Source organism: Morus notabilis, unplaced genomic scaffold, assembly GCF_000414095.1.
Source record: "Morus notabilis unplaced genomic scaffold, ASM41409v2 Scaffold437, whole genome shotgun sequence".
NCBI lineage: Eukaryota > Viridiplantae > Streptophyta > Magnoliopsida > Rosales > Moraceae > Morus > Morus notabilis.
The window spans coordinates 616,985-637,069 of NW_010363915.1; the positions used below are offsets into that span (position 1 = coordinate 616,985).

General features: G+C 34.2%; 1 protein-coding gene across 1 annotated transcript; it reads right to left on the minus strand.

The window, feature by feature from the left end:
* Positions 1–457: 457 nt before the first annotated feature.
* On the minus strand, positions 458–14,875 carry LOC21405887 (myosin-1). The gene is made up of 24 exons (XM_024170251.1): positions 14,557–14,875; positions 13,514–13,909; positions 12,472–12,573; positions 12,240–12,383; positions 12,003–12,153; positions 11,868–11,895; positions 10,930–11,095; positions 10,729–10,792; positions 10,604–10,617; positions 10,437–10,521; positions 9,588–9,691; positions 9,335–9,473; positions 8,387–8,505; positions 7,692–7,844; positions 7,468–7,557; positions 6,142–6,219; positions 5,582–5,740; positions 4,663–4,869; positions 3,420–3,625; positions 3,160–3,295; positions 2,559–2,688; positions 2,298–2,444; positions 1,775–1,842; positions 458–1,632 (listed from the first exon to the last, which is right to left on the minus strand). Exons 2-24 carry the CDS (start codon positions 13,892–13,894, stop codon positions 976–978), a joined length of 3,528 nt encoding a protein of 1,175 aa, XP_024026019.1. The 5' UTR covers positions 13,895–13,909; positions 14,557–14,875; the 3' UTR covers positions 458–975.
* Between the last annotated feature and the right edge of the window lie 5,210 nt (positions 14,876–20,085).

Consider the following 20,085-nt stretch of genomic DNA (forward strand, 5'->3'; position numbering starts at 1 on the left):
CTTATAAACTAAGTTGGATATAAGTTTGTTGAGAATCATGGAGATTGCAATATTGTAGGATAAAATACACTCTGAATTTACCAACTTGAACTTCTATTTCACTTGTATGTTGCTTCATAATTTTTTAATAACTCAAATGTATTCCTTGATGTTAAGTTAGTCCAGTAGTAAAATTACTCTAGGTGAATTTGACTTGTTGATGCTATTTGTTTTTTTTTTTTTTTTTTTTTTTTTTTGGGGTTCAATGCTATTTGTTAATGTTATGCATATAATGAATCATTAGGCTTTAGTTCCTCACAAACCTTGCCGTTTGATTTATAGAAACGTTGTATTGGCAATTAATTAACAAATTGTTAAGTTTAATAAAATTTGAGGAACTATGTTTAATTTAATAAAAAAATACAGCTGTTACAACTTTTCCTTTTTTCTTTTTTTACGGTAAAATGCACCGCGCCTTGAATATAAAAACAACTTTTGTATGTAGCTAATTTCTCCACAGCTCTAGGAATTGACATGTCAAAAGGTTCTATGCAAAAAACAACCAGAACTTTTTATCAAACAACCAAAATGGTTATAAATAAGCACTCAATGACATTAGTTATTCCACTGCAACGACATTATTACAGTGAAAATATAAGATCTCGCATTATAAATGAAAAATGATATACATATTGCCATTACCTCTGTAGCGTACCAAATCGTTTGTAACAACAAAACTCGTGTCACAATTTCTCTGTGCAATAACCGTGTGAGCATAAACAGATAAGGGGCTAGCAAAAACAATATGAGAACTAGCCCAATTACAGATAATAATTCTAGTAACCCAATTACAGATAATCAGTATTCTTTCTCACCAATCTCTTTTTGACTTTTTTACTTCACATTTCTGAAAGCAGCTTTCATTCCCTGAATGTAGAAAAATATAAAAGGGAACTTACATTATATTTGACCAGATCCAATAACTGTGCTTCTGGTTCAGTTTATCCTCGTACTGTTCCTTCTTGCCCACCACTTCTTTTTCGCCCGGTCAACGGGACCTTCTTCACTTCCAAGCTTATGCAGAATGACCTTCGTTTCCCTCAGTCTTCCCCCATAATCTTTCTTCCAAGCTTCAAACATTTGTTTCAACCTTCTCAGCTCCTTGTCGGGATTTAGACTCGCATCAACTTGACCAGATTTAACCTCCACCAAGAACTTGGCATCATCGCCAAACACTTGACTCCTCTGCTCAAATTCTTCGGCCAACCTACTTATAACACTTAAACCTGCACTCATTGGTCTTACCCCATTGCTCTCTTGACCTTTATGGCTTCCCGTGTCCCAGCTGTACTCTCGGTCTTCACTAGCGTTCACTGAAGCATCGGAATTTCTCTCCGAATCGTCAATTGCTAGACTCTTCTTGGCAATGGAAAGGCTTGATTGCAAGGATCTCATTTGTTTCTGCCATACTTCTTCCATAGATTTCATTTTCAACTCGTATTCTGACCACCGATTCTCGTACTGTTGGAGACGCTGGTGGAGGATATCATTCTCCTCTTCCTTTTCCCGTAAAGCCGCTTCAGCCTTCAGAACACGGCGTTGCAATTCAGCAAGGACAGATGCCTTTACCAGCACTTCATCTGACTCATTCGCCTGTATCAACAAACAAAAATATATTTCACAAACTAGATTTAATAAATTCGAAAATACAATTTATAAACCAGAAAATATGCAGGGAAATAGAAAAGTTATAATAAAGATTCATTAGATACAAGCAAAGGGAATTGAGCTGTACCTTTGTGCCAGTAAGTTTCAATAGTCCAATATCTCCGGAGTATCGCCTAACCAACCAGCCACGAATAGCTGCAAGATTACATCAAAGAAGTGATAAGAAGAGGGGGCAAAGGGCTGATGCTACAAGAAGTTAGCCTAGCCCAAGAAATTATGGAAAGCACGTAATGCTGGATTTAGACTTTAAAGTTGACTTTGAAGCTACCGACTAAAACATCACAGATTGAAGAGGTTTTACTTGCACAGCTAAAGAAAAATTTTCAATTACGACACAACCATCTAACCTGCAACCTCTCCAAAAGCCCCAGTACGCCCAACACCCCCACCCCGTTTCATAAATGAATACAAAGAATTAGTATCCTGACTTCAAACCGAACACAAATTTGCATTGCACCCATTCTATAATTGTTTGGGCTTAGATACAAAAGTATCATTTGCCCACGACAGAAAACTATCATGAACAACTAGATAGAGCCGGGCAGATAGACTTAATCAGAGACCATGCAGTTTCAGAATAATAAGCGTACCTGATTGTATCACGATTGACGCATCATGAGTACTCTTCAAATTCTTCCTGGCAATCCTGTTCTTAATCTTCCTTTGTATAATAACAGCGGCTCTATGTCTCTGTACTGAGACTTCATATTCCCTTCTAGCTTTTTCTCCCCGTACAACTGCATGAATAAATTAAAGATTTGTTTTACAAAGTCAAGAGTTCACTTCTTAACAAAGAAGAAATAGTAAAACAATTGAAAAAAAAAAATGGAAAACCATGCATAATACTATACATGATTGAAGTGTAGTTATTCCTCTCCTAAGCTCCTTTAGATAACAGCGAGCTTGGTGCCCTCTAAAGCAGCTTTGAACACGTAGAACACCATGAAGGGTACGGTTTCTTGTGTCCTCAAGGACCCCAATCTGCAAGGATTGTCGTCCGCCATTTTAAATCACTAATGGTAAGGCACATTAAGGATATATGCAATCATATACTGAACAAAACGACTGCCTCAACATTTAAATTCACAAAAACAATAATAAGTAAATTATGGATCAAGGTATATAAATTAGCATTAATCCATTAGTATTTCTCAACATGAAAAAATAGAAAGAACATGCATTTATTGATGCCAGAATATAGATAGAATAATCATAATTTTACAATTTGATTTTTTCCAGTCCACAAAAAGATTCCAAACATTTTACAATGAAAATTACAAATTAAAGTCATTAAAGTTGTCATGCAAATTACAAAGTCATTATATTTGTCTCATTATCCAAATTCAAAATTTCAAGTCCTAGAACATTGAAAATTTCAAGATGCTCTCCAAAAAAAATAAAAATAAACCAAAAATATACAAAAATAACAAAATAACGAAGGTTCCAAGTTACCTGTCCAGTTCGGAAAAACAACTTTGTGTAGCCAACTTGATACATCTCGGGTAAAATATTGAATTGGTGAAGAATTGCAACCGAAACACTAAGTGGATCTTGAGATGTAACACTCTCCGAAAGAAGAAAACCATATCTAATACACAATTTAGAAGATACATTCCCACCACCAAAGGGAAGAGAAACGGTTAGATACAACACTTAATACACAACATACAAAACTCCAATGTCCTTAGCACAAGAGAAATGTCTTGTATTACCTTCTTGCAAACTTCTGATGAGACATCCTCGTAGGGAAACCAGACCTTGATATTCGAACCACTTCTAAAACTCCACAACATCTAAGCTGCTGCAGAACAAGTTCTTGCTCGTATAATCCAGCAGACTGAAGATTGTTTGGCTTGATACAACGTATGAAATGTGGGGTTGTATTTTCTAGACGTTGCATCAGCTGGAATAATTGACCCTAAATTCAAAAACTGACAGTTAATGAAATGACTACAAAGATAGATGATATTTTTAACATTGTTCAGTTCCAATGTGTGTGTGCACGTGTAGATAGTATCTTTTATCTCTAAATGTATCCAATGCATTAAAGAGCCTAAACGGGATTATCGATTGCCTTGTCATGCTCTCGAGCATTCATTTGTTCCATTGCTTTTCCTATTTTTTTTCTTTTTCGTAGGAAGATTAAACCAAACAATGAACCTAATTCACTTCCTTCTCTTTGGACTTCTATCGGACTCTGTTGCTTTCTATTTGGTGAAGTTGCAAAAAAATAACATGTATCAAGCATACAAAAAACCTTCTCTGGTATTTTGTTCAGATAAGAAATTTTGACATTTCACAAGTGGAAATTATCCCCATATTTAAAATGTACACTGTGGACTTAAAAAATAATTAAAGCAGTCCTGGACCCCTGGTATAAACAAGGTTGAAATGAGCATCATAGTAATAAGAGAAAAAGGGAAAATAATGATCCCCATATTGAAATGTACATTGTAGAATGAAAGGATTATAAAAACGTCCTGGAACCCTGGTATAGACAACGATAAAAGAGATCACAATAGGAGCAATAGGTAATGTATACAATTGTTGACAACGGAATGGCACCAATTACTTTGCATCCTTATCGTGTTTCGTAATCATCTAATCCTCCCAACTCCTTGTTTTTCATTGACGTCCAAAAATTTTTGCAACTTTGCAACTTAGAGATTACTCTCAGCCCTAGGTACTTCCTTTCCGGTCAAGTCAAATCCCTTTTTCGGTTTTTGCATTGCACCTTTCTATATTATGACGACTTTCAATTTTACTGCACTTATTTAGCATCATGATCACAGAGTATTTACAAGGAACATAAACAAGAGGTTCGTCCAAGATACTAATTTGAGTTCAGATAAATGAAAAATATATATATATATAAATATAGATATAAAAAAAAGATACTAATTTGAGTGTCAATGAAATAAGGTTAATATCAAGTTTTGAAACACCTTGAGCTACCTTAAATTTTGTTGCAACACTTAGTTTTTGGGAATCTGCACCACCTGATTTGTATAAAGGACCAACAACAGGCTTCTCAGATTGAGCAAGCATATTGGCAGCGAATTTCTGAGGAAGGTGGCATGAGCACGAGGACATGAGTTGAATGGAATCCATATGTAGCAAATCTCTGTTCTTCTCCAGAAATCCACTTGTGTCATACGTGACCTGAGTAGAGAATCCAGTGCAATTATTAAACATACAGGTAGCAAGAACCAAGGTTATCAAAATCAAACATTCTCATTGGATGGAGAAAAGGATTGCCTAAAAATCACATTACAAAAATATTTTGTAAAAACACAAAAAATAGGCACAGATTTTAGGAAACTTTTAAAGACCTTAAAACCTGGCATAAATCAAGTTTATCGTTCAAAAACTAGACTGTGGTTTGAAAATTAGCTTAAGAGAAAGCCTTTATTTGTTAACTATTAAGTGCATGCATGACTACTACTAATAGCAAAAGAGGATCATATTGGTAAAAATGCTTTTTTACATTACAGGAATCCACTGGGCATGTTTAACTAGGAACAAGGAAGATAGCTTCGTTAGAAAATGAAAAACCGACAGATAAAGAGCTGGCAAGTGCAGGGTTCCACATTAGAGCATTGTAGTCACCAGTGAAAGCTAGAGTGACTTATTGGTGCCCCCATCCCCAATTGATAGCCATAAACAAGGAAAATAATGCAAATTATTTAAGCTTGTCAGCCCTTTTCCGTTCAAAATTTTGGCCCACATACCTATGCCAAAAGTACAACATGCCCAGGGGAATCCCAAGATGCTAAACAACTTCCCCATCCAAAATCCAAATTCCATAATAACAAAAGAAAAAAATGATAAAGGACAATAAGAATGTGAAAACAATTTATCGCATGGTCAATACCTCCCCTGCGTAATGAGAGACAGTAAATGCTTTCTCTCGTTCTCCTCTGAAACAAGAATTCGATTTTAGATGCTGCTTAAGCTTATTGGCAAAGGTCAAATCAGTGCCATTAGGGAAAGTGGACTCTTCATCCAAAAGGGATAGTAATCCCAATGGTTTCTGCAAAAGGTAAAAGAAATTGCAAGAAAATGAGACGATAAATTGATTCCAAACATTGTGTCGGCATTCAAGAAAAAATTTGGACATGCAGTAATCATATTATCAATGCTGCAATTGTAATCTTCAAACATTTTGGGACAAGGCCAAAAACAATACATATTAAAGGAAATCGACTCCAATGAAACATCTTTCAGATGTTATGAAAACAAATACACCAAGCAATAAGCATGCACTTGGATCATTTTTTACAATAAGTACTATGCTTCTCCTTTGCATATGAAATACTCAACCATAAATCACGATCTTCAATAATGTGATTCTTTCATTTACAATTCCGTCTGGCTTCCTTGTTACCAAACTTTACAAGAACCAGGTCAAGACAGTCTTAGACAGAGACTAACCTTTTCAAAAAGTCTAAGACAGTCTTGGTTGTCTTCAAATTCAACCTTTGCCCAGTCAATCCCATCTTGGATATATTCCTGAAAAGGAATAATCAGGTGAAGAAAATAAGCATGTGCTTGGCCTTGGCTGTTTTATAGCTCCATGCTAAATTTATTTCAAGGGACAAGAACACAAAAATAAATCAGGATTCGTTTAAGAATATGGCACAGAGTCGAGTGGATAATGGACTCCCTATAGAAAATATTTGAGAAAATAGTTTGATTTTACATAAATTTATACTACACTATTAGGTCTCAGAGGAATCAAGATCCCCGTAAAAAATCAACCATGGATTCACCAAACTAAAAAATGAAAAAGATGCAATGTTTAACACAATTTCTCAGGATGCCACATTCAAGACGCTTTTGGCCCGTTCTTTTCACAACTGGAATCACAACTCAAACTTTTTGCTTAGTCTTTTCTCTCCCAAAATTTCAAATTCAACTTTTTCGCTGCAGTGTTTTCTCTCACGTAAATTCACTTTTCAACTCAAGTTCTCAACTCAAACTCGAGAAAAGAATGGACACTTTGTTTCCATTAGCATAGTTAGCTCATCATAGTGTTACTTAAGATTTTCAGATTTTGGATTCAAAACACTACTTTGGTTTTCAACCCAAAATCTGAATTCACACACAAAAAGGATTTAAGAAATAAAGAACGTATTGATTCTTTAAACACTTACCCTGGTCAAACCAAAAACAATATCGTTTTCCAATCTAGTAAAGTTTTTGAGATTTTGAAAATGAGGTAAGTGAAGAAGTGAATTCATATTTTTCCTTTCACAGAAGAGGCAGTTTTTTTCTCTCTTTTTTTATTTTTTATAAGACACGAAGAGCTAGGTCCAGATAAATATATGTAATTTTTAACAAAGTTGTCATCCACAAAAGAAAAATCATTTTCCATAGAGCTGGACAGCGAGGAGAATAACAAACTTAAGTAACTTCACTGCAAGATTTAAGAAATCTAAAGATTATAATTATCCTAGATAATTTATCTTTTTGTTCAAAATATGAATCAAGGACCATGTTTGTTCAAAATAGATGGTCTAGGTATCATGCAATTGCAAACTATATGCATTCAGCAAGGACCATGTTGCAATCAAGGACCATGTTGCTGAAAAGAAATTTGCAGATAGGAAGTTTCTCAACAATTAGCAGTGCCATGTATGCAATCAGCAAAGAGAGAAACGTAAAACAATTAAACGGTAGGCAGCCGACAATTACTAAAGATTACTCAAAAGTTTTAGTAAGTCAAACAATTTTTTGATGAAAGTATTGAATAATTACCTCTTGTTCTAACTTGAATAAATGACGATTAAAGTGCTGCTGCAATCTCTCGTTCGCATAATTAATACAGAACTGTTCAAAACTATTCCTCTGCAGAAACCGATAAATGGCATATAGATAAGCAACTGATATCATCCATATACAGAGGTGGGTGGGTGCGTGTGTGTGTGCGTGCAGGTGGTGGCGGGGGGCTGGTTTGAGAATAAAGAATGGTTGAAACATACATCAAATGATTCAAAGCCATAAATATCAAGAATGCTAATGGATCTGCCAGTACGTCGTTTGCCTACTGCAAGTGATTTGTTAATTTGTTCAACCAGCCATTCAAACAGACAAGCATAAATTGACTTTGCCAGAGCGTCCCTTGTGTCAATAGCCTGGTTAAACAGCAGAAATGTAAATATAAATGAGAAGACCACAAAAAACTAAAATAAAAACGCAAAGGAAATGTAAAGATGGCCTACAATCAACAATAATTTTAGTGAGAGATTAAATAAATTGCGATAAGCAAGGTACTGATGAGAAACAACTGAAATCTGCTTGTCAGTAGATTAAATAAATTGATCTTTCATGCAACAAACGACGAGATAGATTCAAGCAAAGACTAGTATTTTACACTCAAATTATATCCAGCACAAGCTGACAATAATAATAATAATAACAATGATGTTATTGGAAACGAAAAGTAAGTGTGGAACATTAACAATCACTAACTATGCATCTGTTTCATAGGTTTGAACTACTGTTCAAACCCTTTTGCTATAGTATTTTCTCTCATAAAATTTATATTTATGTTCAGACCTATGAACCAAACAGGCCTTAAGCCTTTAAAAAGACAATAATATAATAACAATGCTAAATGTTATTAGGATGAGACGTAAAGAAAACACGTTTTTCCAGGAGAAAATACACTTCTTACTTGTGATAGTTTCAGCTTTTGGACAATATTATCATTCCCAACTCTCATTTTCCGAGTTGACAAAGCTACTTTAAGTTCCTCAACACCGCATCCGATCAATTCAGCAACAGTAAATAGACCTGAAATGAAACTCGAAACCTTCAATAACATCAAACAAAGCTCAACCATGGCACAAGAAATTTTGAAGGCATCTTTTGTAGTACTCATATAAGAATGCATGAAGCTATTAGGAAACAAATGAGGAAATTGATGAGCCCCCAGTGTGCTTCGCATTTGCAATGAGTGCTAAAGCACGTGCCTGGACTATGAGTTATGGAGTGTTAATGGGGACCGGGCTGTCGGTGAAGGGAGAGGGAACATGTAAGGACGTGGTATTGACCCTACAGAACATTGAGATAGTGGGTGATTTATGAGGCTGGTGCCAAACAGCCAAAACAAGTAAATATCTGTTTGATACAGATTAATTCTAATATCTGTGGAACTCTAATTTTGTGGCTTAGGAAATTCTAATCAATAAAGAAAGCTTCATTTGGTGTAAATCTAATGTGGAAGATGTTTCTGTTAAGATGATACCAACCAAAACCAGTATCCAAAGTTGAAACTCAAATTTTCAACCATGGCAGTTTCGAATTCAATTTTCATTTTTTTTTTTTTATAAGAAACGAAAGAACTTTATTAATGAAAAAAGGGAACAAGGAGTCCACCAACAGAAACAGAAATACAAAAATGATAGACTAAATGCTCAAGGCTGTTAGTGAATTCTACAGAAGTACCATGAAATTAACTTTTTCCCACATAATGCAACATTAAGCCATCCAAAAAATACTAATCTTGTTAGAAAATCCAGATTGGACATAGAAGCAATATTCATGTTTCATGATGCAAAATCGTAGGTAAAACCTGTGCTCTGGAAAAATCTTTTCTATTTAGCTTCTGGAAGGTGCTTACCTTCATCTTCCACAACTTCAACATGGTTTTCGTTATCTATCACATTAAAAGAGATGTTTCCCAGCCATAACACTGCAGCAAGCATTGCAAATACACTTTCTTGGTCATCTTTGCTTACATGAACAACATCCAGAGCTTCCTGAAACAACAACAACAATGCAAAGTTCATATGCAGAAGTCCAGACATTTCTAAGATAAAAATGCAAGATAAAGTTTCAAGTCTAAAAGAAAGCAAATGATCAGAAAAAGATACCATGACAATACGAAATTGCTCAGCGTCATCAACCCCCACGATTGAATGACAACTGCTCTGACTCAGATACTTATACTCACTTGCACTCCTTAAATTCAGTTTTCCTGTGACAGAAAATTGGAAGGAGAAAAAAAAGGGGAGGGACACATTATTAGACAGTATGCAGAGCTACCAGGAAGCTGCTTACAGTAACTAACAGTTTTTTTTTTTTTTTTTTTTTTTTTTTTTGGCTGAAAACTAACACTGAGACATTTATGGTTGTGTTTGTGCACATGTTGAACAGGTTGGACGAAAACAGAGTAGAGAGAGAGAGATTATCATTCAGGCAGAGAAAATAAAGTTTTTATTTAAGTGCCAAATTTTCAGTTAGAACTACCAAAAAAGGACAAGAAAAAGTGATTAAAGTTTCAGAGAATGAATTATGGAATTATCTTGGTCCTACACTGAGACATTTATGGTTGTGTTTGTGCACATGTTGAACAGGTTGGACGAAAACAGAGTAGAGAGAGAGAGATTATCATTCAGGCAGAGAAAATAAAGTTTTTATTTAAGTGCCAAATTTTCAGTTAGAACTACCAAAAAAGGACAAGAAAAAGTGATTAAAGTTTCAGAGAATGAATTATGGAATTATCTTGGTCCTAGAAACAAATTACCAATTGTATAAGGAAAATGGAATGAACGCATTCATCATAAGCTACTGGAAGATAAATACCAAAGGTAAGATTGTATTCACTTCACGCTTGTCAAATTTTGGAGAAAGATAAATATAAGTACATAGAATCGATGCAAATCTTCAATATGTAAGATCCATCAATGACAGTAATGACCAACTGGCAAATAAATATCTACCTTTAAGTGTAGATGGAGCACCAGCACAAAGATAATAAAAGATATGGTATGACCTTTCACCCTCCGTGCATTGAACCACTCTAGACTGTTAATGAAAAATCAAATTAATTATCTAGAGTCACTTAGCAAACCAGCAACAATCATAGTTAGGAGGAGCAGAGAATTACCTTTTCAAGCAAAACTGCATATCAAACATGCACAAGAAACAATAAAATAAAGATCAGCTTTAATAGTTAAGAAAATAGGTAAATACAATTCCATTAAGGGACTTTGAGCAAAACAATGAACTTACAAGTTTGAATTCTGGCACCAGATATTTTTCCAGTTTCACTAAAGTGGATCTCAATCAACTTTCCCTGCAACATGTTTATCAATTTATCAGCCTATGCTGTAAATTCACACTTTTCAACTCTTTCATGATAAATACAGCTACTACCCCTTAATAAAACTTCGTTGACCCAAAGAAAAGAGGGCAAAAGGCAAAGGAGCTTACAAAACGACTTGAGTTGTCATTTCTTAATGTTTTTGCATTACCAAAGGCTTCTAAAATTGGGTTAGTCTTCAATATTTCATACTCTATCCCACTCCCACCTCCAAGTGCAGCCAAATATTGCATTGCAATCTTTGCCGTTTCAGTCTTCCCCGCTCCACTTTCACCACTGAACAAGTAAAGAATGTTAGCAAGTAAAATAAATCCAGGGTATCAATCAAATCAGCACAAGCTTCATCTAATTCACTTGTGAACTTTGTTTCCCAGTATTACGTGATGCTATGTCATTTCAAATTATATAAGCCCTGAATGGGAATTAAAATTTTTCATCATGCACCGCAAAACCACATGAGATATGGTTTTGTAATTCACACCAGAAGTCCATTACTCGATGAACATCACAAATAGGCATTACTCAAATATATTAGTTCAATATATGACAAACATGTTTGAAAGGGAAGAGAAGTTTGCGGGATCAATTAAATCGAACTAATCTTTTATCTGCCCCTCTTTCCATCAATTACTAAGATACTATCCAAAAGAGGCAAGAAAAGCATATACGATAAATAAAATTATATTGTGAACATAGAAAAAGAGCTATCACTAGCACAACTCTGACCAAAAGACAGACCGGACTCTAAAGTCCATATTGCAGAGTGATACTCCACGGCAGATCATAAGACCCATGATATAGTCAACAAGCAATTCTTACACCTCAGTAATGCAGTTCCAAGAAGAACTTAATGAAGACAAAACAAAAGGCCTCACGGATTCCGCAAGGGGTCAAAAGTGAGCACAAAAATAAACAAACAAATATAACTGTTAAAACAAAACTATAATATCTGCAAAACAGACATGTAGGTTCTATTTCTCAAAACCTGAACACAGATAGAAGATTTAACTGCAAATACAATGTTAAATAGGAAGTATTCTGCACTAACCTTATGATGATTGATTGATTTACTTCATCTGGAACAAAGCAAGTAAGATTTTCAAATATTAATGACGATTCTTAAGGCAGGATTCAAATGCTGAAAACATAATTTTAAATTAAAAGTAGTTAAAAAGCCAAACACCTCGTATCATTTCCCTGATGGCTGTATCTGTAATGGCATACACATGCGGGCTTTCAATGGTTTTACGCTTATATGATTCTATATATTCATTTCCGTATAAAGGAACTTTCTTAAAGGGATTGATAGCAACCAACACTGGCCCTGCTTTTGTCTGCAAAGCACACAATTAGAAAATAAAGGCAATAAGAAAAAGAGATTGTGTTAAAGTGAAGTTAGACTACAATTTTAAGAACTTACATAAATCATATCTCGAATGTATCTGTACTCGAGATTGTACAACACTGATGGCTCATTTAAATAACTTAGCTGCATGAGGTCATCTACACCATCAAGGATATCAGGATTGGCTGATACTAACCTATCAGTTTTTACCTTTAAAACCTACAAGTGAGAATTAAAATAAAACTGAATCAAACATCTAACTGCAAACAGACAACCTCATGTTCAAGAGTAGTCAAAGTTCTCTTACTTTCCCATCAGGCAATGAAAAAACAGATTCGGACCCCGATGTTGAAACTATCTTCCCCAACTCCCATCGCCCATTTGGAAGTTGAAACCAAGATTGAAGCTTCTGAAACAGTAAACTTTAAGAAGTGTGTAACTGAAATTACTAAATACCAGATACTATATATTGTTAATGAGTTCCAACTCCGGCAATATCAGTTAGAATATACCAGCTTGAAATTAGGGCTTAATTCTCTGTAACAGAATCTGAAACTCTCATGTCACTTATTTCTAAATCCTTAAAACAAAACCAGGAGAAGAAGTTCTAATGCCATCAAAGAAACAATCAGACATACTAGAAAGATTTGGACGACCAACACCATATAAGAACTTTTATTTTTCTGACCATTTCTCTGATGTAAAAGCCACAAAGGCAAGAACTTCCATACAGATCAAAATTAAGAGAACAAAAATGTGAAGATTCATTTGGGATGACAAACGAGGCAAACAAAAGTTAACAAAGAAAAACTGGAAAAGACTTGGTAAACCATGGAGAAGGAGTATTTGCAAATTTGATATCAAATCCGTATCCTAAATCCTAAAGGAAATTGAGAAAATAAATCCGTGCAGATATACTATGTTTCAACATCATTTCTCGCAATGTCTACAATAACTGAATAATTGCGTGAATATACTCATAGTAACTTAAGTTATAAGCACTACATAATGGAAAACATGATTTTCAGCACTGAATTATTGCACGGGGATACTCATAGTAACTCAGGTTATAAGCACTACAAAAATGGGGAAAAAAAAAATTCAGCACTGCTACCCGATAGAAATGATAATAATTATGATAAGAAGAAGAAGAAGAAGAAGAAGTAGAAGATGACGATGGAAGACAACAACAACAACAAAAGCAACAGCAGCCATCAAGAAATTTCTTCGAAAGCTCAATTATTCAGTATAGTTGTATACGCATCGAAGAACAATACGATATCATGTATCTTTAGAAAATTCAAGTACGTTCCATGACAAATGAAACTAAACCAGAAGCCAGAAACTACCTTCTTTGCAGCATAGGAGGTGGTGTCACCCCACCGATGTTCTCTGCGAGATGCAGAGATTGATGGCACAGGTGGAGCCACAGAATCTGAGTCTTCATCACCGCTTGAGGTCCTGTCTTCAGGGGAAATGATGTTCCTTCTGTAAGGCGAATCCTCATTTACTTGGTCCACGTTGCCAACACTATTCTCAACTCCCTCGACAACCTCATCCCCAGAACCACCATTCTCAGGTATACTTGATGAGGTAACGTCACTGTTTCTTGACTTTGCATCACTGAACTTCTCAAAGCGATCAGACGTCGGTGAACCCATGAACCTAAACTCACCAGGCAACGATTTGATCGACTGGAAGGACAACGGCGAACGGGATTTCTGGGACATTTTCCCTGAAGAGTTCTGGAAAACCAAGATTTAATATCGGAATAAAAAAAAAGGGATCAAAAAGATATACTTTTTCAATCAAAAAAAAGCATATCAAACTTTAACAGGTCCCACTCAAGGCCTTATCAGATTAGCTTAATGGCGGGGACCATGAATTAAGGTTCAGACTCTAGTGCCTTTCTCTTATGGGTCACAACTGACGAGCTTAACACGGGATGATGTTTCCTAAAATCTTCAAGTACATCGCACTAACCAGCACAAGTCGCTGGCAAGATAAATTCAAAAAAAAAAAAATTAAAAAAGAGAGAAAGAAAGAAAGGTACTATTTTGACATCCTGAGATGGTTCAGGAGACAGAAAAATCCTCTGGATTCGTAACAGAGCCTCGACATCTAAGTAATTAGACAATGTCATTCCACACTTACAGATCTTACCTTTAAAGTAATGTTTGGTTGCCAGGAAAAATGTAAAAGAAAATAAACATCATCAGAACTAACTAACAGAAACAGAATCTTCAATTTAACTCGAATAAGCCCCAAAACAACAACAAAATCTTCAACGGATTCTCATTTTCATCAATTTCCACCATTTTTTCCGAAGCGGAAAACAGAGAGTACAAATTTTCAGAGACGGATACCAATAAATTCAAACCGATCCACTCACCTCAGGAAAAACCGAAGCCGAGTCAGAATTTCGCCGAGACCTTCCGATCGACGGTAGAAATTGCTAAAAATCTGAGCCAAACAGTTCGATAATTGCTCTGTCAAAGCTGTGAGTTTTGACGGAGAAAGTTTCAAAGAAACACGCAAGGACGAAGACCGTGTAATACGAAGCTTCTGAGGTGAAACCCTAGAAATCTTGAGGAGCTTGTGAAGAGCAATGAAGCTGCGTAGTGAGAGTCTGACAATGGATGTTTGGAGCCCGAGAAAGTAAGGAGGGAAAATGAAAAAAAATCCAAGGCGTGTGGAGAAGAAGCAGATTTTTTTTTTTTTTTTTAACCTCGGCTTCACACACAGTTCACAAAATAAAAGAAATTTGGATTTTAAATTTGAATTTTATTATTAAATTGGATTTATTATTTATTTCTATGGCATTTAAATTTCGGGCTTTTGGCACCAACCAAATTTAAACAACACTTTTAACGGTTTTACTTTGTTATTTTTGTTGACGAAATTGCCCCTGCCGTTATGCCACCACATTCCACAAACGCATATACGCCTAGATGCCGGTGGCATATGGCACAAAATTATTGTTCTTAATTAAAAAAATATGGGATATTTACATTTTGTACCCTTTATTTTAATTCTATACAAAAATTATACTCTCTATTTTTAATCTCATCAAATATATATTTTTAAATTAAAATTAATAGATAAATATCTACTTATTAATATATATATACACACACTTGACACCATCGTTCTTCCGGTGGGCACATCTGCGCCGTTCATCTTGTGAGTTACCAAGCAACGAACCTATTGAGCTAGATCCATAGTGCAATGATTGTTTAAGGATTTGGTTTATGTGAACTTGTTTGTGGAGGAAATTTTGGTTGGATCTATTTGCTTATGATGCCGGTTGAAAAACAAATTTCTTGGAGCAAGATACTTGAGCCCCGTTCATTTTATTGATTTGAGTTTTATTACAGTAAAAAATTCTCAGAAACAGTCGTATCTAACTTTTTTGCTACAGTAAAAAATTCTCACATAAAGTTACATCTCAACTCAAATTGATATGTTCTTAATTTTGAATTTATGAATTTTGTTTTACGATTTTTTTTTTCTTGAAAGCCTAGCCTGATTTAGAAGGACACAATAAGGGGCATTGGGTGGGTGAAGCTGGTCGGGCATGGTGGAAAGTGGCATGGAAGATGGCAGTGGAGGTGATGAGAGATTAGAGTTTTTGTGTTTTTATTATTCTATTATATTTAGTTTTTTATTTTTTTCCCTTTTTATTATATTTGAGGGTATTTTAGGTATTTCAAAATTAAAACTAAGTATTGATTAAGAAAAAGGTATAAATTTATGTATTAAATCTAATTTAAAAATATGCATTTGACGAGATTAAAAATTAAAGATATACTTTTTGAATAAAACTAAAATAGAGGGTATGAAAATGTAAATATCCCGAAAAATATTTCCTACATATCTTTTTTTTTTTTTGAAATTGCTATATATCTTTTGACATAAAATAAAAATCTAAAAAATAGGAAAATTTGTTTTCTATATATATTTTATTTTCCATTTATAAGAATTTGAGTAATTTTCATCTTAACAGCGATAGTATAAAAACTTTCTGTATATCTTTCATTTGTCATTTATAAGAATTACATTTGTTCTTTTCACGACTTAAATTCTTTTATTACAATATTTTCTCTTACAAAAATTTAAATTTAAATTTTTTACTATAATATTTTCTTTTATATAAAAAAATATTGAGTTGTGAAAAGAACACAATTTTTTTTCAAGCTTTGACAGCTTGCCCTCTTAACTTATGATTTTCGCAATTTAACATGCTTCCCTCTTCACAACATGTTAAGGGCCCATTTAGTTCATGAGTTTGAACCAATGATTTTTTATTCTGACTTTTAAAATTTCAATTTTTTACAAGAGAAAAACACTATAACATAATCAAAATCATAAAACAAAAAACACCCTAAACCGTTGCAATGTAACCCATTTTAGAGATGATTGTTAAATAGATGATGAAAAATCATGTTCTACTCAATCCTTAACAATCCTTCAAATTTGATATAAATTCATAACAAAATTGATAAAATGGACTACATTACAATATTATAATATATTGGAAGAAAAGCCGTTAAATTAAAAATTAATAAGACAAGTTTTCAAAGTATGAAAAGTTTGGAGGTCAAATGTACCTAAAACACAAATATAAATATATATATATATAGGTGTGTGTGTTTCTCACTCCGTTCAGTTCGCTGATTCGAGTTGATATGTGACTTTATGTGAGAGCTTTTTACTGTAGCAAAAAAGTTAAATGCGACTGTTTTTTAGAGCTTTTTACTGTAGCAAAACTCGAATCAGTGAAATGAACGGGGCCTAAAAATATGATTACAACTTCTACCTGTTATTTTATTTAAATAATATTATAATAATTATATTATTTATTTTTGTAGAAAACATAATTGACAAAAAAAAAAAAGTAACAAGTGGACAATCCTCCGTCCAAAGTCCTTCCCAACTATCTGCCTATCCCACTAGACTACAATTTATTTTAGAATAAAATAATACATTTTGATTATTGACACTTTATTTTTAAAGTTTTATTTGTGTTGCTCAATTTTTGACACCTTTTCTTAATTTTTTAAAAAATGATTAAATCAGTATGTTATTATTTTACTGTCTGCATATTATAATAATTATATTATTTTTTATGACAACCATTCTAATTTTGAGTTAAAATAAATACATCAATGTGATTCATTGTGATTCTGATTTGTAGTTTAGTAACCTATAATCAAGTTGTTCAAACTTCGAATCCTTCTCATTTTAGTTCTTTCCAATTCCGGTTTTCGATTATGAGTAAATAACAATCCATAAGGATGCCACTTGTTTAGAGGTGTCAAACGTGTCGTGCCGGGTCTGACCCTAAGCCCGTCACGTGTCTGGACGGGGCCAGGCACGGCCCTGAATAATTCTGAACCGTGCCTGGGCTGGGTCTGAGGGAAGACCCTCAGGCCCAGCTTGGGCCCAGACCCTTCACGAGCCGGCGCTGACCTTTTTAATATTTTTTGTAATATTTAATGAAAAAAAAAGAAATATATCATATACCCCCAAAATATGTGATTTTATTGAATTGAAGTAATACGAATAAGTACACATAAATGATTGTCTCGTTAAAAACCTTGCTAAGTAAAACCCGTGGAGAGATCGGAACAAAACCTTAGCGAAGGAAAAAAGAGTGCAATATATAAGGATAAGTAAATTACAATGTGGCCAAATTGCTTCCAAAATATTATGTTATGTCTAAGTTTGAAAAATATTCTTGAAGTGTATCATCTTTGTAGTGTTGTTTTCGTCTTCTGGCATCTTCTCAGTCTTTCACGCACATTAGCCCTTCCAAGATATCGGGGTACATTCTGCTCCTCTTCTCGTTAAGAATTCAGTTGCTTGCTCTGATACTACTGTTGATACTGGAGTTATCAGAATGTCATGTGCTATCATGGACAGTGTTGCAAAATGATCTCTCTTGCTCTTCCATCACTGTAAGATGTCCAGTTTGTCATCATCAATTACAAAATTATATTCAAAATATTTTTACTAGTTGTGAAGACGCTTGTGTTGATAACGATCCCGATGCTTTCTTCTTCCTCTTCAAGAAGTTCCATGATGATCCTTTAGGCCCCGAACTGCTCCTTGATGTTGAAGTTGCCTGTTCTTGCTGTCATGTTCCGTATTTTGTTTCATACAAAGTAAACAAGTTTTCTAACATTTTCCTAGCCTCTTTTATGGTTAGTTGCATATCAATACCTAAATTATCAACTGTAGTAGACATCAAACATTCGGTCTCATCTAATCCGCATCTAGCATCTAAAAAGATTGTTAATGCATATAACATAGGACAACCGGTCTAATAACTTTTAAATTTAGCTTCCATTTCATTAACTATGGGTCCAAAAAGATTAGTATCCCTATAAAATGCAAAGGTTTCTGAAATATTAAATAATTGATGCAAAGCTAGATGCGCGGTAGGATAATAAACACTAGAAAGTAATTCAGTAGCATTGTTGAATACTTCTAAAAATTTAATAAAGTACTCACCTATCTTCCAATATGCATCGTAAATAAAATGCTCACTCTGCTTACTATTCACATACGTAGTGATGATCTGTTATACAGAATTGCAGTCTTTAACATTAAATAGGTAGAGTTCCACCTATATCTCACATATGTTAGAAACTTTCTTGGCCGCATATGGCTGTTCCTGTAATATTGTCAAAATTCTTAGAGCCGAGCTCCAGAACTAGATATGAAAGATAACTATTCTCTAATTTTTGTTAGATGAGGGGATATAGATTCAATTCCTGCTTGTACTACTAAATTTATCATTTGACATGCATACCATTGATAAAAAATTTCACCACCAAAAGGTGATTTCAAATTAGCTTTAAACATATTAATAGCAACTGTGTTAGCTGATGCATTATCAAAAGTAATTGTTAAAACTTTATCTTCGATCCCATAAAAATATAAAATTTCCATTATAGTTGAAAAAAATAGCATTTACGTTATGAGAAAATGGACATAAACGAAAATCAATTATTCTCTTTTGTAAAACCCAGTCCTCATCAACATAATGCGCCGTGATGCATAAATAACCAGTTTTATTGCACCCCTCCCAAAGATCAAAAGTACAAGAGATTGAAGCATTGAAAGACCTAAAATTATCAACTAGAGATTGTCTTATTGCATAAAAAACTTTCATGCAATCAGCTCGAGTAGTGTTTCTACTTACCTGTTTAAATAGTGGACAAAAGGTCTTTTGAATGAATTCTTCAAATGATAAATCATCTGCAAAAGACAAAGGTAATTCGGCACTAGCTAAAAATTTAGCTAGTGCCTCACGAGCCCGTTGTGCATCACATGTAAAATTTTGTAAACCTTGTGATGTGAGTGAAAATGTTTGTTGGCAGGAGTCCACACTACCACCTTAGTGCAACAATAGACATGCTTTCTAATGTCTATCAAGATAGCCAATACCACCACCCTTTTTGTTAGAAATGTGTTTTTTACAATATTTACATACCACACGCATTTCAACTTCACCTGATTTAAGATTAGTCCGTAGCTCCTTGGTGAAATGTTGCCATGCAGGAGCAGTTTGTGGTCTTTTTCTCTTGGCACGTTCTCTAACTTTCTCATTGTGCACCGATTGATTATCAACCGAAACAATATACAGTTTAGTGGGGCTGGAGTTGTGCATCAACATTTCATCTTCATAAAATGGTTGATCTCCAAGATTAGGGAAATCAGGAAAATTTCCTTTCGCCATTTTCTATAAAAAAACATAAATTCATGTTAACAAAAGGGTTTATAAACAATAAATAATGTAATTAAACATTAAATAGAAATAAAATATTATACAAAAAATAATGAGAACCAAGATTCAATACCTTTGTTTTTCGGGATGTAGCAGAATTTGGTTGAAAATTGTAAATCAAACAAA